The 26,806-nt window shown below is 39.0% G+C and overlaps 1 protein-coding gene and 1 long non-coding RNA gene across 4 annotated transcripts; one reads left to right on the top strand and one right to left on the bottom strand.

The window, feature by feature from the left end:
* Positions 1-11,264: 11,264 nt before the first annotated feature.
* Znf24 (zinc finger protein 24) lies at positions 11,265-22,374 on the bottom strand. 3 transcript variants are annotated; one of them, XR_006848189.2, is made up of 5 exons: positions 22,243-22,374; positions 19,482-19,984; positions 19,096-19,243; positions 14,011-16,660; positions 11,265-11,612 (listed from the first exon to the last, which is right to left on the bottom strand). XR_006848189.2 is itself a non-coding variant. In XM_046428390.2 (4 exons), exons 2-4 carry the CDS (start codon positions 19,899-19,901, stop codon positions 16,122-16,124), a joined length of 1,107 nt encoding a protein of 368 aa, XP_046284346.1. In that variant the 5' UTR covers positions 19,902-19,984; positions 22,243-22,374; the 3' UTR covers positions 11,265-16,121. The 3 variants fall into 3 exon arrangements, 2 of the variants coding, with proteins under 2 accessions (XP_046284346.1, XP_046284347.1); XM_046428390.2 differs by having other exon boundaries at positions 11,265-16,660; XM_046428391.2 differs by lacking the exon at positions 22,243-22,374 and adding an exon at positions 21,714-21,863 and having other exon boundaries at positions 11,265-16,660.
* On the top strand, positions 21,884-23,577 carry LOC124081959 (uncharacterized). The gene is made up of 2 exons (XR_006848190.2): positions 21,884-22,404; positions 23,308-23,577. It is a non-coding gene; the product is annotated as an uncharacterized LOC124081959 (long non-coding RNA).
* The last annotated feature ends 3,229 nt before the right edge of the window (positions 23,578-26,806 follow it).

Genomic DNA, 26,806 nt, shown 5'->3' on the forward strand with positions numbered 1-26,806 from the left:
GGTACAATTCCTATCAAAATCCCAATGACAAGTTTGCATAAATAGAAAAAACAGAGTTTCTCACTCGGGATGCCAGCTGCCAGGCACCTAGCATTTGGCCTGGCCAGAGCCTCACCTCACCCCCACCCCCGTCCCCAGCCAGCCTGGCCCCTCAGATGAGAGCTGTGACTAGGCCAGTACCAGCAGCAGCCTCACCATCTGCAGTTGGCTCACCTGCTGTTGCACCCCAGAAGCCAATTCTGATGGACTAAGTTGGCAACCACTGCAGCTGGTGTGGCTTTGGGCTCTGCTGTCTGGCACATGCTGGGCCATGACATCACTGGGAGCTTCAGTCAAGGAAGTAATGCTGAGCCCTCAATATAAGTGATATCACTTACCAAGAGCCTTAGGGAAGGCAGCTAGCAACAGTTTGGTGGCCTCTGCTTTTATGAGAAAACAATTTTTGAACTGTGCCAAGAACCAGAGTGATATTAAGCTCTGTAAGGTTTTCAGTGAGGTGCTAAACAGTGCAGAACTGCAAATGTGTTAGTCTAATCAAGAAGTTCAAGTTGAAGAAATGGAAAATCAACTCTGATGACCAGGTTACTTTAGCATAAAACTTTAATTGATAGTGAAACTATGAAATGTAAAACCTCTATAGCTTCAGTTATTCTGAATGGCAGTAAGTATTCTAACTGTATAGAAGTTCACTGTGTTGGTACTGAACTTTGATTTAACGTTTTCACTAAATTTCGTTTGATCTGCTTATCAAAAGGCAATTGCCTGGGACTAGTGGAACTCTCATACTGCCTACCTATAGGTCTAGGGGGCCCACAGGAAGCTTCACAGGAGCTCCTTCCCGATAAACCATGTTGTAGAGGAAAAAGTGGCCATTTGCAAAATCAAGGATCTGCACACTGCAGGAAAAGTTAGATGGCCACCTGCTTTTATAAGTAATAGAACACAACCACAGCCTATTTGTGTATTGTCTAAATCTTCTTTCTGCTGCAATGGCAGAGTTGGGTATGTGCAACAGAAACTTACCCACAAAGCTGTAAATATTTATTATCTGTCCCTTTAAAGAAAACGGTAGCCAACCTCTGATCTAAATGAGAATTTTCTTTTTACAAAATTTTATTGATTTATAATAGTAAAATAAAAATTTTTCCTATTGTTCTATCATAATACATTACCTATCCATAAGCATAGCTTTACATCATCACTTTAAATTATGTCTATAGTGGATATTTGTAATTGCTTTCTCAACCCCCCACCCCCCACAGCCCTACTTTAAGCTTTCTCATCTAATTTTCCTTCTGGACCACTAGCTTATTGAACTTTAAATTTTGACATAATATCAAACCTACAGAAAAATTTAAAAATAATATGAAGAATTCCAACATACTTTAAAAACCAGATTTCTCAAATGTTAACATTTTTCCACATTTGCTTTATAATTCTCTAATTATGAATCTATTTATTCTGACATGTATACACATATATACTGTGTGTATTGCCATATGTGTATTGAAGTTTTGCCTGTATTGTAGAGTGAGTTGCAGGCACAATTCCTTAGACCTTTATTTTATATTCAATAGACCTTTATTTTATTTATTTATTTATTTATTTATTTATTTATTTATTTATTTATTTATTTATTTTTGGATGGTACAGAAGACTCCAGGTACCACAGTCCAGCCTCTTGGGAATGTAACCCTGTCTTCCATATGCTTGTGGTCTTACGATTTGGCTTCTCTTATCTGTTCCTGTGCCTTTTTGCCTTTTTATCCATTTTCTTCTTTCATTCTTTCACTGTAAAAACAAGTATTCCAATCACCAAATGGGCAAAGGAACTGAACAGGCACATCACAGGAGAAATACAAGTGGCCAACAAATATATGAAATAAATGTTCAACATCACTGAGACTCTCCTCTGGGATCCACAATGTCCAGCAGGAGCACAGTGGTGAGTGCCAGGCTGCCTTTGTGGGAGGCCCCACATCCTCACCAGGAACCTCAAAGTGGAAAGGACATCATCCCAGAGGGCGACAAAGCTTCTTGGCCAGAAGCAGAGCAGGCCAGGCAGCCTTCCAAAGATAGGACTTCACCTACTTGAAGACGCGTGCATCTCCACCATCTGCCTGAAACTTCTATTTTATTTATTTATATGTGGTTCTGAGAACCGAACCCAGGGCCTCACACATGCTAGGTAAGTGCTCTGCCACTGAGCCACAACCCCAGCCCCACAATTCCTTTTTGATATTTAACTAAAGTAGGATGAAAGAGGGTTTGGGGCAGAGGTATGGCATGGTCTGACTTACATGTGTTTTGCACTCCTGCCTAATTAGTCACTGTGCCAAACCAATTTTATAAGCCTCTACTTATTTGTAGGGCCAAAGTTTTCTGCTGCATGTTACTGATGCAGATTGCTTGATGCCATCCACCCCCGAGGCTGCTGACTCCTGATCACTGCCTGCCTCTCATCCTATGCTGTTTTCTTGGAGCCTGACTTCTTCAGGGGTTGCTGCTGGAGGGACTGAATGGTGGGAACTGGAAGTGTGAAGGAATTGATGCTCTGTAGTGTAAGGTCAACAGGAGGAGGAGGGGAGTCTGCCAAAAAGTCTTCTCTCTCCTGCATACCACATAGTGAGAGGAAATGGAGTTCATACTGCCTGCACTCTCAAGTTGTTCAGTGAGAGTAAGTGTGGGAGACCATCCTTGCACGTGATTGAGTTTCCTCCCCAGCTGGGTGTGACACTTTTTGTGTTAGAGTTTTCCCCACCCTTCTTGGGTTTGAGAGCTTGTCCGTGTGGAGGTGTGTCTCACCACTGCCCTCGAAGATCCAGTCATCTCACCTGACCTTGGAACACTGCTCCCCTTGACCTTCATTGGATGGGATTTTCCCCAGAATTCTTTGTTCCCCAATAAAAGCTCTCTCCCTAGAGTGCTTGCTCTCTCTCTCTCTCTCTCTCTCTCTCTCTCTCTCTCTCTCACTAGCCTCTTCAGTAAACCTCACTACTTCCTGGGGTAGCTTGAGGTTGGGGGTTCGAGGAGCTGTCTTGGAGCTGGTTTAAAGGTGATTGGAATCTGTGTCTGTAATTTAAACTCCCTGAGGATTTTCCCATGTGACCGAACTGTTCACACCATCTGCACTGGCTGCAGACTAAATATGGCGCCCAATGTGGGGCATGAACCCTGAGATTAAGAGTCTCATGCTCTACCGACTGAGCTAGCCGGGCCAATATCTGAACACAAGCGAATGAATTCTGAAACAGTTCCTTTTTTCCTATGGGGTCTCAGAACATCCTGACAAAGTTTATTTGCATTTACAAATGCTAACTACTTAATAATAAATTCACAAGCACCTGGGTCTCTGATTGATCTGTTAGCTGTTTGATAAAGTCTATCTACAAAGTATGAGTACAGCTCGTCTGTGCCCTGTTTAACCTTAGAACTAAATTAGACTGGTTCCGAGAGTTAATTTGGTGCCATGCATTTAGCACATGCAGTTATCTGATAGTAGACTTCAGATTCGTAATTCAACTGTCTTTCCAAGTTCACAAATTCACCCATCCCTAAAAACATGTCCACAGGGGTTTTAATATCCTGCCTTCGATTTCTTTCTGCTTGCTATGAACAATAATCGGTCCAATAGGACCTCCAAAGCAAAAAATCTCCACCGCTTAAATAAGAGCACATGATAGACACCCAGTCACTGGGAGGAAGTAGCTGATGGCAAATTGTTTTGAGTAAGCTTTGCACAAATGGCAAATTAAGACCATATACATCACAAGCATTTTTTAACTCCTTAATAGTTTTAAATGGTATTACCGCATGGATGCGAACATGCTGATCTTGGTCGTTAACCTGTTCAAAAACTGGGAAAAACTAAAATCCACTAATGTCCTCCCTGGCTTCCTGAGCCTTCCTGAATCCGCGTTGTAACAGTGTGAGAAAAGTCATTGCTTGCTCAGAGTACCTGTTAAAATTTATCCTCCTAACTGGAAGTGGCCACATCTGAATGGCTGGAGCAGGTCCTGCTAGACGTAATCTGTTAAAATTTCCTGGTAATTCCTGGATTTCACTGTCTGACTCATCTCCCTCAGTCTGAGACTCATCCGTGTGTCCTTCCTCACCACTGAACCATTCACACCGTCTGTGCTGGCCGCCGACTAAAAGTAAGCAAACACCTGTGCCTCTTTACAAGCTGCATGTCTCAGTAACACCTACCCCTTTGCTCTTCCTTGCCTCACCTTTCATCTGCCCTCAGTCATGCTTTTCTGGAATTGCATCATTCTGACAATGTGTTAGCAATAAGGTTTTTGCCATAGGCTGTGTTCTTTCAGGAATCCAGAGTAAGGCAGGCATCAAAGTGCACATAACTGGTAGGCAAAGAGATGTGAATCTGGAATTCACAGAAGAGGTTGAGGCTCCGGATATAGATTTTGGAGTTGTAGATAGTATTTAAAGATATAAGACCAACTGAGATCAACTAGGAGTGAATAGATAAAGAAAAGAGATCTGAACAGTGTGCCCTCTAGCATTCCAACATATAAAAACAAGACCAGAAAGTTGAGGAAGCAAAGAACATTGTCCTGGAAACCAAATAAAAATATGTCAATTTTGCAAAATACTATGGATAACTAAGCAATGTAAGTCTAAGAAATGAGAATTGTTATCAATAACAGGGATTTTAGCAAATTTTGCTAGAACTCTTTATGTGGAAAAGAATTTGTATAAAATATATGGTAATGTCACCCTTCTAATGCCTAGTATAGATGTGTATCTTCTTTTTTTTCTGATCCTTCAGGCTAGAAGTTTATTGATTTCATTAATTTTTTTCACAAGAAAGCTTTTGGTGTAAATAGAAGAAATTTATATTTTTCTCTTTTCTATTTTATTGATTTCTAATCTGTTATTTTCTTTGAGTTTAATTTATTGTTTTTCTATGTTCTTAAGGTAGAGGCTGAAGTAATTGAATTGAGAACCTTTTTTTTCTAATATAGGTATTGTATTGATACAAATTTTCCTCTTAGTACTACTTAAGCTGTTATCTCATTAGTTATTAATGGTATTATTTTAATAGACTATTTAAAAATCTGTCACAAGGCATTCAAGTCAGAATATCCTCTAGGCAGTTGTAAATATGATTCTGGGTAGAGGTAAAATCTGTGGTAAATCTGGTTGTTAAAAATTGATGCCTTACAAGTGGATCAGATCATCCAGAGGTTATTGAAATAAAGAAGAGGAGGAGAGGGATTAGGGGAGGAATTAAGGGAGGGCAGATTGATCAAAGTACGAACTACTTAACAAACATATATGAGCTCATCACCATAAATCCTGTTATTTTGTACAATTGACATGACAAATAGTTTGGCTCAATGGTGAGGTCCTATAATCCCAGTCATTCTGGAAACTGAGGTATGAGGATCTCAGGTTGGAGGCAATTTAGTGAGATCCTGTCCCAAAATAAAAAATAAAAAATTCTGGGAGTATAACTCTGTGGTAGAACCAGTGGAAATCCTACTGAGTTCAACCCTGAATACTACCAAACAAGCCAGCAAACAAACAAAAACTAACAATAAGGAGAGGAGTGTAGGTGAGGAGGTAGAGAGAGAAAGGGAGAAAGTGGGAGAGAGTGTACCAAGCTCAGGAAACCACAGCATGGTTTAGGCACTGAGCAGGGTGGTGATTCTGTGAGGAGGCAATAGACTTTTTTAGGAGTGGTTTTGGGCTTTCAGCAAAATTGAACAGAAGGTCATGGATTTCACATATACTCTATACTCCTACACATGCATAGCCTCCCTCATTATCACTATTCCCTACCAAGGTGATATCATTATTACAATTAATGAGCCTACCTTGACACATCACCCAAGCCTGTATTTTACATTAGGATTACTTTCAGTGTGGTACATTCTGTGGGTTTGGAGATTATATATATATATATATAACATTATATGTATATAATACTATACTATACTATTGTAGAATCATACAGAGTAGTTTCATTGCCTCAAAAATTCTCAGTGCTCCACCCATTCATCCCCTAACTCCAGTGATCACTGATTTTTTTAGGTGTCTCCATAGTTTTGTTTTGTATAGTGTTATATAGTAGGAATCACATGGTATGTAACCTCTTCAGATTAACTTTGTTCACTTAATAATATGTATTTGAGTTTTTATCAGGTCTTTTCATGCTTTGATAGCTCATTTATTTTTAGTACTGAATAAAACTTCAACATCTGGAATTACCACATTAATCCATTCACTTATTGAAGGACATTTTAGTTGCTTCCAAATGTAGGCAATTATTTTAAAAAGCTACTATAACATCTTTATGGAGGTTTTGTGTGAATGTAAGTTTTCAACTCCTTTGGGTAAAAACCAAGAGCTACAGTTGTTCAATTGTGTAGTAAGACTGCATTTAGTTTTGTGAACTGCCAAATTGTCTTCTGCAGTGGCTTTACTGTTTTACATTCCCACCAGTCATGTATGGAGAATACCACTTAGTCTACTTCCTTATCAGCACTTCGTGTTGTCAGTGTTCCAGATTTTAGCCATTCTAGTAGTTGTGTAGTAATATATTATTCTTGCTTTAATTTGCATTACCCTGATGATATGATGTGGAACATCATTTCAAGTGCTTATTTGCCATCAATATATTTTCTGTGGTGAGGTGTCTCTTAAGGACTTAGATTCATTTTTAAATCAGGTTTTTGTTTTCTTGTTGAGTTTTAAGAGTTCTTTGTGTATTTTGAAAATATACTTTGTACAGTGTTATATAGTAGGAATCACAGGATATGTAACCTCTTCAGATTAACTTCGGTATAGAGTATATGGGAAATCCATGACCTTCTTTGTACAGTGTTATATAGTGTATTTTATTAAGTATTTCTTTGTAAATTTTTTCTTCTAGTTTGTGAGTCCACCCCTGCGCATGCTCTCTCCCTTTCCATCTCTCCCCCACTGTCTCTCTCTCTCTCTCTCATTCTGGGTGCTGGGGATGGAACCCAGGAGCAGTCTACCACTAAGCTACATCCTCAGTCCTTTTTATTTTTCATTTTGAAACACGGTCTCACTAAGTTGCTGAGGCTGGGCTTGAACTTGCAATCCTCCTGCCTCAGCCTCCTGAGTTGCAAGGATTGCAGGTGTGTGCCACCATTGTCAGCTGGCTTTACCTTTTGTTTTCATGATTATGTCTTCCACAAAGCAAAACTTTTAATTTTAATGAAGACCAGCTTATCAATTCTTTCCTTCATAGATCATGCCTTTGGTGTTGTATCTAAAAAGTCACTGATTGGTGTAAGCACAAATAACTGGAAATGGAAGCAGACCTCAAATGGATCAGCAAGCTTTTGTTTATTCAGCAGTGGAGTCAATCAGTCAGGCATCGGAGGGGCTCATTTTGGGGGTGGAAAATGGCCTCTGGTTATGAAGAATTCTGAGTTTTATAGGTTACAGTATGAGTGGTTAATTATCAGAGGCTCAGGCAAAACATGGCGGTCTGGGCAGAGTTGTAAAGATTCGAAATTTATTGTTACTGGGGATGGATGAAAGCTCAGAGTTCAGGCCCCCACTGCTTATTTTCTTCCTCTGGGGTCCACTGTTACCCAGAGCTTCACTGTTTACCCTCTCCTTCCTGGACTCATGGACAATGGGAAAGGGTGAAAGTCCAAAACCCAGCGTTTCAGTATCCACCTCCTACCTTCAGGACCCTTGGTTGTTGGGAAGGGATGAATGTTTGCTTTTGGTGGAGATGCTGGGGATTGAACCTGCTTATTTCCCTCGGGGTCCATTGTTTCTGGGAAAAGACTTACTGGGAGAGGATTAATAATTGCTTTCCATCACCCTCCTCCTTCTCCTTGGGGTCAGACACTTTTTTAGGGGGGGGGGGTTGTCATTTCCCTGTCCTGGGGGTTATGGTAAACCCGTATCCTTCAATTGGCCCTGAAGTATCTGATTTTCTGTTGTTTTTTAGTTTTGCAATTTATATTTAGGTTTATGATCCATTTTGATTTAATTTTTGTGAAAGATATAAGATCTGTCTTGATTCTTATTTTTAATTTTTTGTACTGAGGATTGAGCCCAATGGCGCTTTACCACTGAGCCACATCACCTCCAGCTCTTTTTATTTTTTATTTTGATACAGGTTCTCACTAAATTACTTAGGAACTTGCTAAGTTGCTGAGGCTGGGCTTCAACTTGCAATTCTCTTGTCTCACCCTCCCCAGCTGCGGGAATTATAGGTGTGTCCTACTCCACCCTGCTGTTCCAGTATTATCTGTTGGAAAGATCAATCTTTTTTTTTTTTTTTTTTTTTTTTTGAGAGAGAGAGAGAGAGAGAGAGAATTTTAATATTTATTTTGGGCGGACACAACATCTTTGTTTTTTTATGTGGTGCTGAGGATCGAACCCCAGCTGCACGCATGCCAGGCGAGCACACTACCGCTTGAGCCACATCCCCAGCCCCAAGACAATCTTTTAACTCCATTGTATTGCTCTTGTTACTTTGTCAAAGATCAGTTGACTATATTTATGTAGGTCTATTTTGAGGTCTCCATTCTGTCTTGTGGATCTACTTGACAATTCTTTCACCAAGACTATTGTTATTGTAGCTTTATAGTAAGTTTTGAAATTGGATTTTGCCTGTCCTCAGCTTTGCTATTCTTCAGTATTGTGTTAGCTGTTATGGGCATTTTGCCTCTCCATGTAAACTTTAGAATCAGTTTGTCAGTATTCACAAATTAGCTTTGATTTTATTGGGATTGCATTAAATCTAGAGAATTTGAGTACTGACATCTTGATATTAAGCTTCCTATCCATAAATGTGGATGTCTCCATTTTATTTAGTTTTTTTTTCAATCTAAGTTTTGTAGCTTTCCTCATATACATTTTGTGAAATTTTTGTTAGATTTATATCCATTTTTTTTAGAAGGACTGGCATTGTTTTTAACTTCAAGCTTCATATGTTCATTGTTGGTATACAGTTAAATCTTTGTATGACTTTTTTCATTAGATGACAGGCATTGTATATTTTGTGTTTTGTTGGGTGCTGCATATTTCAAAATTCATCCATATATACATATATATTATAATATATATCATTATATATTACACATGTACATATTAATGTATATATATTACATTCGGGGATGTCTAGGTCATTATTTTGCCTTGTAGGATGATTAGCAACATATCTCAAGCCTCTACCCACTAGATGCCAATAATGCCCATCTCTCCTGGCTAACAGCTAAAAACATCTTCAGACATTGCTGAATGTCTCCTGGGACGTAGTTGCTCTTGTTTGAGAACCACTGCTCTTCCCCATGTCCGGTGGATTACAAAGTTTCCTACTCTGGCTCTTTGTGATTTCTAGTGATTTTTCCCCTCTAATCTCTTTGTTCTTTCCCCAAACTCAATTGTGCTTTTAAGTACTCAACTGAATACTCAAGGAGGAATCCTCTGAAAAATTCATGTCTTCTTTCTGTGCACTTATCTCCTCTCTGGTACTCTGACCTGCAAAAGTCAGCTACAATGGCCTCCTGGGAACCCTTGCTCCATTTTCTCCACTTAATTCCAAGCTAGGTCTGGTTTCCTGGTCCCTGTACTGTGGCCCTGTATTAAACTGGGGCAATTTAAGTTTACATCACTGGTTTCTTTTCTTGTGGAGATCTCATGTTTCCCGTTCTTTGCCTCTGTGTGATATATTTTGTCCAATATTCTACTTGGTCAGGCAGGTTAGATCTGGTCCCTGTACCCCATCTGACATGAAGGGTTGTTTTCTTCTTGGTACTGGGGGATTGAACCCAGGGGCACTTAACCACTGAGCCACATTCCAGACTTTTTTTTTTTTTTTTTTTTTTTTAGTGATACAGGGTCTCAGTAAATTGCTGAGACTAGCCTCAAACTGTGCTCATCCTACCTCAGCTTCCCCAATCACTGGGATCACAGGTATGCTCCACCATGCACCTCTGTCTTCGGAAGTGTTTTCAGTGACAAAAACAGTATAACTATTTGTTAATTAGAAAAACCCAGAAGGTGATTCGATGTGAGGTTAAGGATTACTGGAATGTTGAGTTATGTGAAAGGACTTGGATCCAGTGAGAGGTTAGTCTTACACAGAAGCAGTTGGTCTAAAATTGAGAAGGAAGAAAGATACAAGATTAACTAGTCAACCTGTGATAATCGTAAGTGGTTTCCTGTTTTCTAATAAATACATTTTAGGTACATACGTATTGAGGAAAGGTAATGCGATTTAGACAGGTTGGCCAGGGAAGTTTGCACAAAGCAAACTTTAAGGAAGCCAACCACGAGACTCTGGAGGAAGGCTGTTCCAGGCGTGGGGACAGCAATTACAAAGAACTTGATGTGGAAGCCATGCTTGATTAGCAAGGAGGATAATGTGGCTGGAGAGAATGAACATCGGGAAAAGGTAAGGCCAGAGAGACAAAGGTGGTGAGGGGGGCAGGCAGTCAGTGAAGACCTGGTTGGCCACTGGCAGAACTGACTTTTCCTTTGAACAAGATGATAGACCATTAGAAGTTTTGGGCAAAGGAATATGACAGGATGCTCAGAACAGTTGAACAAAACAAAATCACCATCTGGTTTTAAATTCTTAAAATGTTTCTTTACATATTTTATGAAGGTAATGTAAGTTTAGAAATAAAAATCACCCAGTCATACGTAGTTCTAGTAACACCCCACTAACATTTTGTTCTCTATACATTCATATGGATGTTTCTTTAAAGACCTGTCCCCATTTCTAAGTATTAAACCAGTATTATTAAACCAAACGTATTAATTTATTGCGCAGGTCTCGAGCATCTACAAATCCACAGGTCTGATAACCTCAAAGAACCATGTTGTTGTTGGTGGTGGGGTGGATATCAAATCATAGGGAGTGTTCTAAGAGCAGCATTAGAAAGTAGGTGCAACACAGACCCAACAGTGTCATACCCGAGTCTCACACAAATTAATCTGGAGGAAGGATGGGAAGAGAACTGTCAAAGTGGCTGTGTGAAACTATTGATTCATGCATTTCAACATAGATGTGCAGTTACTGTTGAAAAGTGTGTGTGTGTGTATGGCACGTGGTATAGAGAGAGCAGGATGACAAATGGCAGAGGTTGACAGAGGCCAAATAATGGAAGGCCATGCTGTTTTATTAATTCATATAGTGTGTGAAGTGTAAGCCTAGAATTTTAAATTTCAAAGGTCTTCTATAAATCAATGAGAAAATACAAATAATCTATATGTTTATCAGGACAGAAACCAAATCCAAATACCTTAAACAAGAAAGGGACTTTATTGGCTCACAAAACTTTAAAGTCCGGAGGTAGGGCAGGCTTTAGGCACAGCTGGATCTAGGGCCTCCAGAAAAATGACATCAGAACTTAGTTCTCTTTCCATTTTAGTTGGCCTCCAAGTTTCTCCTCAGACAGGCTTTCTCCACATAGTACAAATTCAGGCTTGAGTGGTCCTTGGTTCCTGGGATCTCTGTGAAGCCTTCTTCCAGTAGTTTTAGCAGTTCTGTTGAGGGCTCTCCTTAGCCTGGCTTAAACTACACACGCATTTTTTAACAGCTGCTGCTAGGGAGCTGTGGGACTGAGGAGGCCAGGACACGTGCTCACCTAAGCCACAAGGGAATGGGTTCACCGCAATAAATAAGGGTTGTTATCACAAGATGGGAAAAAAGATGAACAAATAAAAACAAATGCACACAACCCAATACGAAAGCAGGTAAAAGAAACGAACAATCCATGGTATAACTATAGATGACTGATAACCACAAAAATAATTCCAACTTCACTATTTATCAGGGAAATGCAAAATAAAGGGCTTTCTTTTTTCTTTTTTGCCCAACATTTAAAAACTATCAAGTATAGGTAAGGCTATGTGGGGAAAGGAGCACTTTCCATACAGTTGGTGAAAATATATTAGTTTTCATGAAGACCTTTTGGAAGGCTAAGGTGGGTCTATAAGACCGCAAACTTTTAAACCCAACCATCTACCTTACAGGACTCCAACCTAAGGAATTATTCAACACATCCACAAAGATCTGAATGTTTACTTTGGCAATGTAATAGCAGAAGAAAAAAGGGGTAAATAGTTAAATAATGGTATTTTCATAGTTTTAATCCCATTTAACTGTAAAAGAAATTTAAAGACCTCAGTGTCATTTCTGAGATAAAAAAATGAATTTCAGATGTATGATCCTATGTAAAAATAGTGTTTATGTATGGTCACATGGAAATTTATAGAAAGGGTATTAGAAGGATGTATACTGAACTATGGAAAGTGGAATTTGACTGGAAGCCCTGAAAAAAATAGTCTCTTTGCTCTTATACTTGTGTACCTTTTAAGTTTTGTATAATGAGAAGGTAGTCATTTATACTTTCACAATTTAAAAAAAAAATGGGCAAAAGCAATTCACAATAGGAAAAAAAATGCCCAGTAAACATATGAAAAGATGTTAAAGATGTTCCTCCTTGTTAATCAAAGAAAAGAAATAAACAAAACAAACAAACAAAAAACACATTTGCCTATATCAGGCAAAAAATTTTAAGGACACAGCATTGGTAGGAGTGTAGGCATACAGTCATTCTTACTACTGAATGGAGTTGTAAACTGATATAATCTTTTTGATGGTATTTTTCAAAAATGTCAAATGTGCATTCCCTGATCCAATAAATACACTTCTAGCTATTTGTATTACGGAAATACCCACAAAGGTAACAAAATATATGTATGTACAGGATGTTAACTATGCCTGTTATTTATAAAAAAACCAATAATCCATCAACGTGGGGTTGGTTAACTAAGAGTATATTCATGCAATGAAATAGTATTCAGCTATAAAAAAATGTCTATATCAATGTAGAGGGAGGGGGGCAAGTCTTAGTGCAATATATGTAAAATGGGCATATGTACCAACTTCATATGGTTGCTGAGGGTTAAAGAGTTAATCCATGGTAAAGCACTTTAATAGGTGCCTATAGGCAGCAACCCAACCCCAAGTGTTACCAAATAAAGTATTTTTGCTTAAATATGTATACCTAAATCTAGAAGAACAACAAATCAAACCGCCATCACTTCTGAGGAAGGCTTTGAAAGGATATGTCCTTTTTAACTTTACATTTCTGTACTACAAAAAATTTTTTTAAAAAAATCAATGAGCATCTTGTTTTCACATTTGTTAACCAAAAAACATAAAAATGTAAGATTTATCAACCAAGATTTAACAGCCTTATAGTGAAAACTATCTGTACTTGAGTCCACAGAACTAGATTTGGGTTTTAGTTTTAATTGGAAACATGTAAGTCATGTATCTCTGAATCTTGTTTTCCTAGTCTACAAATCTAGGTGGGATAGGTAATGTCTAATCCAATACTTAGCATGCAGATTATTTCAATACGTGTAACCTCCCCTTCATTTGACACAAATGTAAGACACTGTTAAATGGTCAATATATCGACTGTTGTCAATGTAAAGAGCATAACCTCCAAGAAAACTATAAAACTTAACAGTAACTAGCAAATGCTCCCAGTAGCTAAAGGCTACTGCAAGCCCCTAACACAATAGTTCATTGCTAACCAAACACATGTTCTGGTTAGGTCACTGCTTGGCAACCAATTTACAATGATTTTCTGTATGGGCATAAGTGAAATGTCTGAATGAAACCATAAATCACTAATGAGCTATTCTAAATCAATGTCTAGTTAACCCTAACCAAAGATGGTGAGCACACATCCCATCACATCGTCTCCCTGTGTACCACCATCTGTTTTTTTTTTTTTTTTCCTTATCTAGTTGCTTTCCCCACATGCCTTGCCTTAGAATTTGAACTCTGCACAGGTATCAGCTGGCAAAACCAAAACATATTTGCCAAATATAATGCTACTTTTTCTGTGCTCTCACAACACCCAACATCTTTGGCATTTATGACAAATCTACCAAAGGGACGCTTCCTCAAATATAAGATCTTAGAAAGCACAAAATTCAACTTCTGAGACATCACTCCCTTCTTACCTACTCTGATACAAGAATCCTGTCATCCCAGCAGTCTTCCAAATATGCCACCTAAAACGTACTTGGAAAGAAGCAAGTTATAAATAAATAAATAAACTCAAGATCATTTTATCTCAGAGCAGAGGAGTTTATAGCTTTATTGGACATTGACTTGTTTCCTCTCAGTCACAAGGAAAAAAAGACCCCAACAAAAGTCCCTACATTTTCTTGTATAACTTAAAATACATTATATCATTACTACATATTTATACTTCAATAAATCTTAATCTATAAAGCACATTTCTTATAATTGTTATCAGAAAATCTATAAACAAGCTCCATTCTGCCTCACTTCTCCACCAGCTGGCCTTGCATTTATTACTATGCTTTTTATCAGGCTCATGCAAATAATCTTCCCATTTTGATCCAAGCACCAAATACAACCCAAATCTCTGCAACTATGAAATATTTGGATTTGCATGGATCACTTTCCATACAATGATGCCCACTGTAAAAAGCCTTTTCTCATTCAATATTTTAACTTCCAGAGTTTTCCACTAAGCAGTAGAAACACAGTACTTGGAATTCTCAGTCAAGGAGTATATAACCCTACTACTAACAATGTATTACTTTAATACATTTTAAAAAATGTGTTAAGACTGAAAATTAAAAATAGTTCAATCAATCTGATAGTTAATAAACTAGTTGTTAATAGCCTAGTTGTTTATTTTTAAAGAACAGTCCATTTAACTTAACATGTAGGTACAACCTCAACACTACTAGAGATTGATTTTTTTTTTTTTTTTTAAAGAGATTAATAAACCGCCAAACTGTGATAAGAATGTATCCTGGACTCACCTCTGAAGAATGCTGGAGAGCTGGCTAGCTCTTTGAGCTGATTCCTCATCCCCCTCCAAATACAACACCCTGGTAAGAGAACTATGGCTCTGGGAATCTAAGAGGTGACATTCCTGGGAATGCTGACAGGGGAAAAGAGGGTAACTACATGAAACAGCTTTATATTAAATCCCCTATGATTTACAGTGGAAGAAACACCTACCAACTTAATGGTAGGATTACAGTACCTAGCACAGTGCCTTGTCGGTAGAAAATGTTTTAATAATAAATGCATGGCTGCTTTAGCCTGGTGTTCAACCCTTTTGTACCATAGGAATAAAAATAGCAAACCTGATACATGATGCCTTGTTAGGTAATCATCTGTCTTTAATAAAGATGAAGGCAAAAGAATGATTAATTAGATCTTTTGAGTCTCTTTTCCCAAAAGCCAAGTCAGACCATTAACTTGTGTTTACATTTGCCTTTCAATACTGCCATTTTTAGTGTTAAAATTTCTACCTTAACACTTCTACAATTATTGTTAAACTACTTTTAAATAATAAATGGGAAAATATTTTCATTAGTTAACAGGCCCCAATAAGATACAATGAGCAGTTTGTCAGTTTCCTGTGGGAGATGGACTATACTTAAAATTCCTACATTTCAATGCAGAGATCAAAGTATTTGTATATCTTCCCAATCTAGACATTCCATTCACTTTTTTGAGATTTTATCACCATCACTTATCTGAGATCTTAAGGCTCCTTTTATTTTGATGCTTTCAGCCATTCTTTATGTTCTGTTTTCTCAAAAGTATATTCTAATTAGGTAAAACAGAAAGATATATTTTAAAAAGACGGTTTTGAGACTTTATAGTTCTTACGTTACCCTTTAAAAGTAGAAAGGAATGTATCCTTACAAAGAACATTTCAATGATCAACATAGAAATAAGGTATTTGTCTAGGAAATAAAACTTAAAAGAAAGGGAAAAACAATCAGGTAGTTCATTATTTGGAAAAAATAGAGAATATAAACATCACATGGAGAAATTAGGCATTAACACCTGAATTAAGTTTAAAATTTCAGTTTCTAGGCAGGTATAACACCATTTTTTCCCAAGATAAAATAATAATGGTGAATGAAGACTTTTTTATATTTCCCAGTGGATTTTCTGACAGTCAATAGGGAAAAAAACTATTCTATATCACTTCATGTTTTTAACTGTGTCTTCATTTCTGAAGAAAAAGACCTGAGTGCTGATTTGTGTGTGTGTGTGTGTGTGTGTGTGTGACTTCTTAAACTTTCACAACATTCAGAAGTTTTTCTGCATTGTGTCTTCTCTGATGTCTAAAAAGATTTGAGCTTTGACTATAAGATTTCCCACACTGAACACATTCATAAGGTTTCTCCCCAGTATGGATTCTCTGATGATTAATAAGCCCAGAATTCTGGCTAAAGGCTTTCCCGCATTCAAGACATTTGTAAGGTTTTTCTCCAGTATGGACTCTCTGATGTTGTACGAGGATGGAACTTCTGCTGAATGCCTTCCCACACTCAACACAGCCATAAGGTTTCTCCCCACTGTGGATTCTTTGATGGAGAATAAGAGCTGAGCCTTGACTGAAGTGTTTTCCACATTCATCACATATATGTTGTTTCTTCCGAGAGGGATTTCTCTTTCTTTCAAACCTGCCCTTTGGGAAACAGGTTTCTCCATATTTAAAAATCTGAGGAACACCTATATTGAGAGTACCAGGAACTTCATGAGATTCTACTGCTAAAGGAATTTCCTGTTTTGGAGCTAGTGCTCCATTTTCAGTCCGAGCATCATCATCTGAAACAAAGAGAAAAATGCAAATATGAAATAAAGAGAAAATGCACAGCCTATCTGGGGAGAAAAGATGTTCGAAAGAAAAAAAATTTAAATGAACTAAGAATAAATTGTTTCTGCACATCTATAAACAGCATTCTGATAATTAGTGTTAAGGATGCTCCCCCCCCCAAAAAAAATAAAATGACTAATTATAAAGCTAATGAAGTAACAGCATAACATGACGACATAAAAAGTTCTATTTAAATTAAACACTAATCTAGAGAATAATAAATGGTAGATTCTAAGATAGTTTGGGAGATAGTCAAAATGAAATAGTTAGGTCTAGAAGAAATTTTGTTAGAAAAAAAATGGCCATTAGGAAATCATAATGTTCTTTAAGAAAAATTAAATCAAGGGCTGGGGTTGTGGCTCAGCTCGCCTAGCACGTGCGAGGTCCTGGGTTCGATCCTCAGCACCACATAAAAAATAAAGGTATTATATCCATCTACAACTAAAAAATAAATATTTTTAAAAAATTAAATCAAAACACAAAGGTGTAAATAATAAGTAGTCTGTCAAAAAGTAGCTATTTCTGAAAATAAGCAAGGCAGATCATAGCCAAGATTAAATTAAAAGCAGACAACAGGTTCTGATAAAAAAAAAAAAGGGTCTGAAGAAGGGTTGAGAGCATCCTATGTTAACTGAAGACAAGGTACTTAAAAATTCAATATATCTTTAACCAATAAGAGGTTTCCTATAAAAGAAACCTGCCCTACTTGGTATCTGCCCTACTTGGTATTTAGAAAAACTGTCATTTCTAAGCCTCAGTGAGAGATGTCCAGTGAAAACAAAGCCTAAATTACCAACAGGAAGTACCATCACCAGGGGCTGGGGATGTGGCTCAAGTGATAGCACGCTCGCCTGGTATGCGTGTGGCCCGGGTTCGATCCTCAGCACCACATACAAACAAAGATGTTGTGTCCACCGAGAACTAATAAATAAATATTAAAAAATTCTCTCTCTCTAAAAAAAAAAAAAGAAGTACCATCACCAACCTATAGTCAGAAGTAAGAGTAAGTCTTATGTAAGGATTCCCTAAAACTTCAAGTCTCAAAAAATTACGGTTGATATAGATAGGGTAAGTAACATCACTCAAAAAAGTGGTCAACAGTATTATGATCAACAAAGAGATAATAAGTCAGGAGAAGAGACGGAGACTCTGACTCTTAAAGGTTTATAGAAGATTAATTAACTAAGGCATGGAAACTTGAAGAACAGAGAAGTATGAAGATTAAGTGTGGACAATGGGGCACAGAAAAAAAATCAATGTCCCAGATGTGGAGGAGACTAGAGTGCTGAAATGAGGCTATTAAAAAACAGGTAAAAAAATTATTCTAAATTTCACAACAAGGAGAACTTCTCTACTCAAGCAAATGACACGTCCAAAGATCAAGGGCTGTGGTTCTTAAAACATTCTTACACAGAAGAATGTCCCACAAAACATGTACAATTGCAGATTTTCAGCAAACTTGATTTGTGAGCACTGTCCCCTTGGCAAAGGAAACCTGCTCAGACTTCATTCTGTGGCATACCAGAATTATCACCAATTATATCAAGAAATGATCCCCAAAGCAGTTTCATTTAAACTCGTAAATATAAAAGGAAATCCAGCCATTTTTAAAATACACTGGGTTGTATCAAAGTATAAAAAAGTATGTACATGGCATTAATTGCCAATATAGAGAGAACAAGTGATCTAAGTGAATTATTACAATTATGGAATTTTAACTTAATTTTCCTGCATTCAGAGATTATAGCTAGAAAGTCTATTTTTGCATAAATACTTAGAAAAAGGAGAGAATTTACCCTAAAAATCATTTTTACAAAAAAGTTTTTAAAAAAATGATTCTAGGTAGCACATTGAGGAAAAAAAGAAGTAGCTAAAAATTTAGAAAACTTCAGTGATATATAATAAACTAAAAGGTAAGAGGCATGAGATAAACTTATTATAATAGAATTAGACAGGAAACTAAGAGTAAATGGAAAACAGATTCAGATGACAAATAAGCAATACTAAGTATAAAATAGAAGGACCTGGTCTATACGTGGGTGCTGGCTCAGAGTAAGACAAATGCTAGTGTGACATGGGAGGTCTTCAGAAAAGAGGGAAGAAAAGGCTGAGATGTCCCAGGGAGCAGGGTGGAAGATTTGAGGTCAGCAATCAAATTTTATCAGAAAAGAATCAAGATTTTTTTTTTTTTTTTGGTAGTTCTGGGACTCAAAACCCAAGGCCTTGTGCTTGATAGGCAAGCACTCTATCACTAAGTTACATCCCTGGCCCCCCAGATCAAGGATTTTATAGTATGTCTGTCCAAGGAGTTGGGTTAAAAGTCCCCCCACAATAAGAACAAGCAAACAGTTCTGGAAAAAAGCCCACACAAAGTTTTGGTCCTTACCACAGTGCCTTAAGGAATGGAGTTCCCAGGATGCCCACTTGAGCTGGTTCTCCACAGCATCAAGCTCAGAATTTGGCAATCCCTGAGCATCTTCTTGAGATACTATCTCCTCTACTAGTACTTCTCTTTTCCGTCGACGGAGAGAAACCTGGAAAGATGATTTTGGTTCAGTTGAGAAAGAATTGTTATTAAACACATCCAAGAAAAACCATATAAAATATCTACTGCAGAGGCCCAGAGGGCCAAAAGACACAGAAAGAGAGTGGTAAGGAAATATGGAAGGCATAGAAATAGTTTTAATCCAATCAAGTGAAATTAACTCAGCAGTTGACCAACTGCTATGTCAGTGCTTCTGACCCCAGGAAAAGTGATGCAAGCAGGCTCACCGGCTGTCCAGGGTCATCTAGTTCACTCTCCAAATCCTCCAGCACTGTCACTGCCTCTTCTCCATTCTCTGGATGATGCTCTCGAACCCAAGTCTGTAGCTCTTTGGGCAGGATAGCAACAAACTGCTCCAGCACCACTAGTTCCAAGATCTGTTCTTTTGTGTGCGTCTCTGGCCTGAGCCATAGACGGCAAAGTTCTCGGAGCTGGCTCACTGCTTCACGGGGCCCTGGTGAATCCTGGTATCCAAATTGCCTGAATCGCTGTCGGAAAACCTCTGGATCAGGGAGATGATTCCAGGTAATACTTGATCCCTCTTCACCATCAGGATCCTCTTCCAGCTTCACTCTGAGAATTTTTTCCTCTTCATCTGGAGTTGGGATGATAAGTATTGAATCTTCTTCCACTGACTGTGCAGACATCCTGATTTGTAATACTTCAAGAAAGACAATAAAGGCAGGATAAAATCCTCAAAAAAAATGTCCTGTTTTCTTCACAGGTACTCCTGAGGCACAAGAAAGAAAAACACATGTGACCAAATATACTAAGAATTTGGATTAATACTGATAAAGTAAAAATATTTGTCTTCTACTGGATTAAAAATTCCAATCAAAAGCCTACACCAGGCCTGGGGTTGCGGCTCAGTGGTAGAGCACATGTCGAGCATGTGTGAGCACTGGGTTCAATTCTCAGCACCACTAAAAAATAAATAAAGGTTCATCATTAACAAGAGCAATAAAAAGCCTATACCAGAGTCAGCAAAACTACAGATCGAAACCAAATCTAGCTTGATGCCTGTTTTCATAACACATCAGAAAAGTCTGAAATTTTTTGGTGGTTGAAAAAAATATTGCATGATGTGAAACTGTAAATTTAAAATGTCTATATCCATAAATTGTTTTATTTGTTCATGGTTCATACTACAATAGCAGAATTAAGTAGTTTCAACACAGACGATATGACCTAAAAACCTTAATTTTTATTATCTGGTCCTTTACAGAAAAACCTTGCCAGACTATGACCTACAAAGTTGACATACCCTATTTCAACAATCAAACGAATCCGAGCAAGAACTGGTCTATGTCAGGGTCTTCTAAATGTGCTTGATCTTGGAACACATTATGTACAATTTAGGGCTGGTGTTCTCTGACTTACTTGAGTCAACTCAAAAGTAACTGCTTTTTAAATTTTATTTTATTTTGTGTGGTGCCATGGTCCAGATGCTCTCAAATGTGCTTGACCACTGAGCTGAGTTACATGCACAGCCATACTGCTTTTTAATTATCTACTTTAAAAGACATTTAAGAACTCTGTGGAATTAAAATATAGGGTGAAAAAATGTTTACTTGCTCAGTAACAGATCACATAAACTGGAAAAAAATGCTATTTTGCATAGTAACATGCAAATATTATTCATTCACCATACCATAAATACATTTAAATTTATAATGACAGGCATTAAACAGCAAATTCTGTTAAGAAAAGGCATTCTCAAAAGCCGGGAATGGTGGGGCAAGCCCGAAATCCCAGCAGCTCAGGAGGCTGTGAGCTCAATGCCAGCCTCAGCAACTTAGCAAGTTCCTAAGCAACTCAGTGAGACCCTATCTCTAAATAAAAATATTAAAAAAGGTTGGGCATGTGGCTCAATGGTTAAGCGCACCTGGGTTCAATTCCCAGTACCAAAAAATAATAATAACAAAAAGAAAACAACAAAGAAAAGACATTCTCAGAACCACTTTAACTTCTTGCAGTAGTTCAGAGGCTCTTATACTGGATGACTCAGTTTTCCCAGCTTCTAACTTCAGGGAATCTTTGTGCTACTTTCTGATCCCTTACTTAGTATTTGCATAGTCATGCGGAGGCCACGAATTGAGAATGAGCCATAGAGTTACTACATGTATTCAAGCTCCAGAATATAAAAGCTGTAACTTACAAAAACCACTTTGTAACTGATCAAGACGAAGAGTAAGAATCCAAAAATGCTTTATCCAGCAGGTAATACATACGGGTTTAAATACTCTGGATGTGGTGGTCTTACAAGCAGTCTAGCCAAAAGATTTACTCATCCCTATCCCAGGATCCGACCTTACCAATGGCTCAAGCATTTCTATATAAGAGAAATTTATTTTCCTTTTATGCTATATAGCACTCGGCTCGTGGGGCACGGGGAGAGCTGGGAGGCAGGCCTCGTGTCCCCAGTGTTTGGACGGGTGACTGATCCCAGGTGATCTTGCCTCAGTCCTGCAGAGACTCGCTGTTTATACCACCTTCGTCCCGAAGTCCTCCAGCCCCTCCTCCCAGCACTCCGAGCCGCGACCACAGACGACCAGAGGCCAACAAGTCACCACCACCTCGAATCCACGGCATTTCCGCCCGCGGCGAGCGGAACTACCAGTCCCAGCAGCCCCCGCGCAAGGCCCGCCCAGTCTCCACCTCCGCCGAGATAACTCCCAGAAGCCTCTGCGAGACGCCAGGGCCTCGAAATAGAACAAAACCGGCAGGTGGGGGAGGGGGGAAACGAGGGTTTCGGAGGGCAGAAGCAACGTACAACTCCTGGCGAATGCCTAAGGCTCGGGCGGGCCTCCCGCTGACCCCTTCCCGCCCCTCAACTGCTAGGCGCGGAGACCATGGCCCTTTCTCCGCGCCTCTTGTGAAGCTGAGAAAGGTTCCCGCCAGCTTCCTCGCCGGTTTCTGCTAAAAGGTCCGCAGACCGTAGCCCGGCGTCCCCCTCCTCCTCATACCCTTCCCTCAACTCGCGCAAACCTCTGGCTCAGGAACCGCAGCAGCTTCGCTGTCCAAGGCAGACGCAGAAACACCGCTTACAAGCCGTTTCCCAGAAGCCCCCGGAATGGACTCCTTCCGGTCTGCAGGCCCGAGGAGGCGGAGAGAGGCAAAGCCCCGCGTTGCCATGGAGATGCACTCCAGGTGGGGGAAGGGCGGCCTAACGACAATGACCGCATTGAGGCTGCGCTTGGCCTGGCGCCTCTGCTCGAATAGCCCAGCATTCTGTTCCGTTTTTAAAAAAAAGGAAAAGGGGGAATGCTGCCGTTAAGATAGTCTTTTCAGTTTCACAAACCCTTTCATGCATTATATCATGTGAGTAATCCCCTGGAAGAGTAAAAGTCAGTATTTATGAAAGCTTACGACATGATGCTGGCTACTGTCCCTGTGCTATACATGCACTGTGCTGTTTTGTTTTGTTTTGTTTTTTCTCAAAACTTCTGTGATGTAGGAACTTTTATTATGCCCATTTCAGGCTAAGTGAGGCAGAAATAATTTGCCAAGAGCTCCTAACTCTTACGTTGAAATCAAGATTTGAAACCAAGACATGGCCCAAACCTTTGGCTCACACCAGCTATGTCACAGAGTTTTATTATGACCAATTTATGTATGTATATCAGAAGCAAAATGAGGCAGGTTGAGTTTTAGCAATGATGTTGAATAAGAATATCAATGGTCAGTCTTATTCAGTAGACATATTGAGCACCACCACAGCCTATTTCAAATATAACAGACTTGAGGCTCACCTATGGGAATACCTCCAGCCAATTACTTCCTTGGGAAGGTGGGGGACAGGGGTGGAACCCAGATGGAAATTCCAGGAAGGAATGTGGGAGTGAACCGCATGGAAAGGAAGACAATAGCCATAATACTTTTCAATGCCTGTTTAACATATTTTTTGCTGCATGCTCTAGCCAGAACTATATATAAACTCCTAAGCTGACACACCAAAATGGGTTTTTCTGCTATCAGGCCACCTCCCATGTGGCAGGAGTTCTCTCTCTTCTTGTTTAACTAAATCCTGCTCCATTTACTCTTCCCTTCCAGGATTGTGGACTTTATTCTTCAAAATATAGGAGACAAGAACCCAGAGGAAATTGGCCAAGTGGGAAACAGTCTCATCTCAAAACTCCAGTTTAAGGTCGCAGTGAATTTGCAGAATGCGTGAGCATCTGACTTCAGCCTGGGTATTTTGTGCCAAAAAACAATTGTAGACATAATCATTTAAAAATGTAAGTCAGAACACTTCATTTCCCTTTAAAGCCCTCCAATGGATCTCAGCTACCTTAAATATAACATAAAAACTCCTAACATTGACCTGCAAGATCTTCTGTAGTTTGTTACCTCTCTGACCAAAGCTTTTCGGCTCAATGTGGCCTAGGAGCTTCAGCCTCACTGCCAGCCTTTCCTTCTGGAAGCCTCCACATCCTTCATAGCACTATTTAGAGGTAATCTCATTTATTTATTTACCTGTTTTGTTTTTGTCTGTAAGTCCTGGTAGAGACAGGAACTTCTACTGCCTTGTTTACCACAGTATCCCCACCCAGATTGCTGCCTTTGATGTCAGGCATCAGAAACCACACAAGAGAGCCCTGCTGTTTAAGATCTTTTGTTAGAAGCCTAGGTCCAGCCTTCCAGAAACATTCCAAAAATCTCAGAATTCTTTTTTTTTTTTCTTCTTCTTCTTCTTTTTTGTCCCATTCAGGAAAGTACCCTCTGAAAAGTGCCCTTAGCCTCTCTCAGTTTTACGAATAAAAGGGTGAGTGAGTGAGCAGCCAATGGCATAGCACTACTGTTTACTCTGACCACAGCTCATCTTCCCATAACCCCTGCTAACTGTCTTGTAGGAGGCTGCAGAAATCCAGCTTTTTAACTCTCCTTCTTGGCTACTGTCTCCATCCAGCTTGGCTGCACTTTCCAACCTTTCCCTCTTTTGTGACTACGCAAGATATTTTTATTCTGTTTTGTTTTACTTTGTTTTTACATATGATTAACATTGGAAAGCAAAAAGTATAAGTATCAAATAAAAATGTTTGCAGAAGCTAAAAATATTGCAAAATTTTACAAAAGCCTTTCCTGATTCTTTCTAAAATAGTAAATTGAAACCAGAATGACGCTTTCTTCACTAAGTTACTCTTTTGAAGATGGGGGCCAACAACACCCACTTTGAAATACCATCCTTCTGAGCTCCATTGTGTCAACTGTTTCCTGAATGGTGGCCCTTGTTAACATCTTATAGCTCTAGTCAAGATAGAGCATTGTGTTCCTCTTGGCAGCCTGAGCATAGGGAACAGCTCGATACCAGTGCTGACAAATCCACTCAGGCCACCAAGGCAAGGCTTGAACCACAGCTAATCTGAGTCTTGGCAAAGCATCCTGTGGTCATGAGAGCCTGGGAGGCTTGTGAGCAGCTACTACAAGGCCATTTCCCTCCCAGCTCCCTGTCTTTCAAGGAGACTGTTAGGAGGCCATTTCTTATTGCTTCCTGGGTTCTAGTGAGGCTTCTATCTCATCCCCTAACAGTACAGTGGTAGGCTGTTAAATGTTTAGCTGCAACAGCATTTGCCCTTCAGCAACAAAGTTTCCATAACTCATTTTGCCCCCTTTATTTTGCTGTCATCATTTGAGTTCATGAGACAGAAGCTCAGGGAGGACTGGCACCTTTGACTACTTTTGCTTCCATTGTCTATATAATAATCTAAGTCTAAAAATGCTCATTTCTTTACCACTAAATCTTTTAACCTTGCCAGGTCTTGATACCAAACATCTCATCCATTCATTAATGATAAATCAAACAAACAAAAAAGACAGATACTACCTGGTTGCCAGAGAGTTAGAAATAAAATGAGTTATGATTCTTTCTTTGAACATGACCATCTTGTTCAGGAGATAGACAAGAAAACAAATATCTACAAGGCAGTGTAGAAGTGTGACAATAGAGAAGAACAGAATACCACCAGGGGTGCTTTCATATGAGTTATTATGCCCAGAAAAGGCAGACACCCCGAGATAGTGGAGGGGAAACAAGAAAAGTTTTCCCATTGTTAGGAAAGCACAGACCTTCTGGTTTGGTGTTATCAGATTCTACCCAAGACAATCTTTCATTGGCTTTTCTCTAAAAATTAATTTGGAACTCTCAATCTTTCATCTGGGCATTTGAAGTACTCTTGTGGTGGAGAAACCAAACCTGATTATAAATGGAATTATATGAACATTATAAAAAAGAATCAGTGCCTGGGGAAAGGGTTAATTTCTCCCCCAACCCTAAGCCAGCTTCTCTGCAGGGAACCTAATTAACCTTGGGTCCCTATCTATTGGGTTGTAAATAGCTATCATAGGAAGCCTGAGGACTCTCTCTTGATATGTAAACATCCCTGTGACAATCTTCAAGACCAGAGACAATGGATACCTGTGAAGTTTCTTCTTAAGCTTTGTAAACCTTTTAGGAGTGTAGCTACATCAATTAATTACTATTATAAATTAATTTATAATAGTATAAATTTATAAATTTTAAGTCACCATGACAGTTAACTGCTGTCTAAACTGTAACTTTAGTTTTTAGAAATATAGCTCTTGGGCTGGGATTGTGGCTCAGTGGTGGAGCACTCCCCTAGCATGGGCGGGACCTGGGTTTGATCCTCAGCACCACATAAAAAAAATAAAGGCATTGTGTTGTGTCCATCTACACCTAAAAAATAAATATTTTAAAAAAGAGAATACCCTGGAAAAATAGGGTCCTCTTTTAAAATATCTATATCTATATCTATCTTAGGGAGATAAACTCAAGTCATCTTTAGTTATTGTGGCCTGTGGAAAAGGACACTTCATGATAACACAAATGTTTTACTGTCTCTGTCCTGCACCTGTGAACTACTTATCGTAAAATTTCTGCATAAGATCCTTCATCATGAAAGTCAAGAATTATAACCTACCATTGTTGTAATGGTTAAGGAATGATGCCGAATTTCCTATAAAGAACCCATGTGACCTAGCTCAAGGCCCAGAACTTCAGAGCACTAGGTCATCTGGGTCCAATGGGACATAAATAAGCCTGGGTTCTCCAACCCTCCTAGTTGTGCTTGGTCTTTTGCTGAGTGCAGTTTCCATAACAGTCTTCCATTTGAGCCAATAAGTGCACTGATGCCAGGAATCTTTGGATTACAAGTGATTTGAAAACCCAACACTGGCAGACATTAGCTTCCCACATAAAGCCCACCTCCTTACTTCTAGGACACCCTGATATTTTGGATTTATGCAGGCAGGCAATAATATGCCCAGCCATAGGCAACAACTGTGATTAAGCTAAGATATTCGTAACCATCCTTTTTCCTTTTGCTTTTCCACTTTGCCTTCCTGGCAGCTAAGAACAGCCATATTATTTAGTTCTAGTCAATGAAATGTATGAGGAAGTAGTTCTCTTCTTCCTAAAAAGTTATCCAATTCATTTAAGCTGTCAAAGTTGTTGGTATAAAGTTGTTCACATTTCCTTAACATCCTTTTAATGTCTGTAAGACCAATAGTGTGCCCCCTCATTTGTTCCTGAAAT

This window comes from Marmota monax, unplaced genomic scaffold, assembly GCF_021218885.2.
Source record: "Marmota monax isolate L192 unplaced genomic scaffold, Marmota_monax_Labrador192_F-V1.1 WCK01_AAM20220418_F8-fsc00031, whole genome shotgun sequence".
Classification (NCBI taxonomy): Eukaryota; Metazoa; Chordata; class Mammalia; order Rodentia; family Sciuridae; genus Marmota; species Marmota monax.

Excerpts from the sequence above, each read along its gene's own strand:
- Znf24 (XM_046428390.2), bottom strand. The coding sequence starts at position 19,901 with ATGTCTGCACAGTCAGTGGAAGAAGATTCAATACTTATCATCCCAACT. Across the intron at positions 19,244-19,481 it reads TAGATGACCCTGGACAGCCG|GTTTCTCTCCGTCGACGGAA; the intron begins GTGAGCCTGCTT and ends TCATCTTTCCAG. Across the intron at positions 16,661-19,095 it reads CCATTCCTTAAGGCACTGTG|ATGATGATGCTCGGACTGAA; the intron begins GTAAGGACCAAA and ends TCTTTGTTTCAG.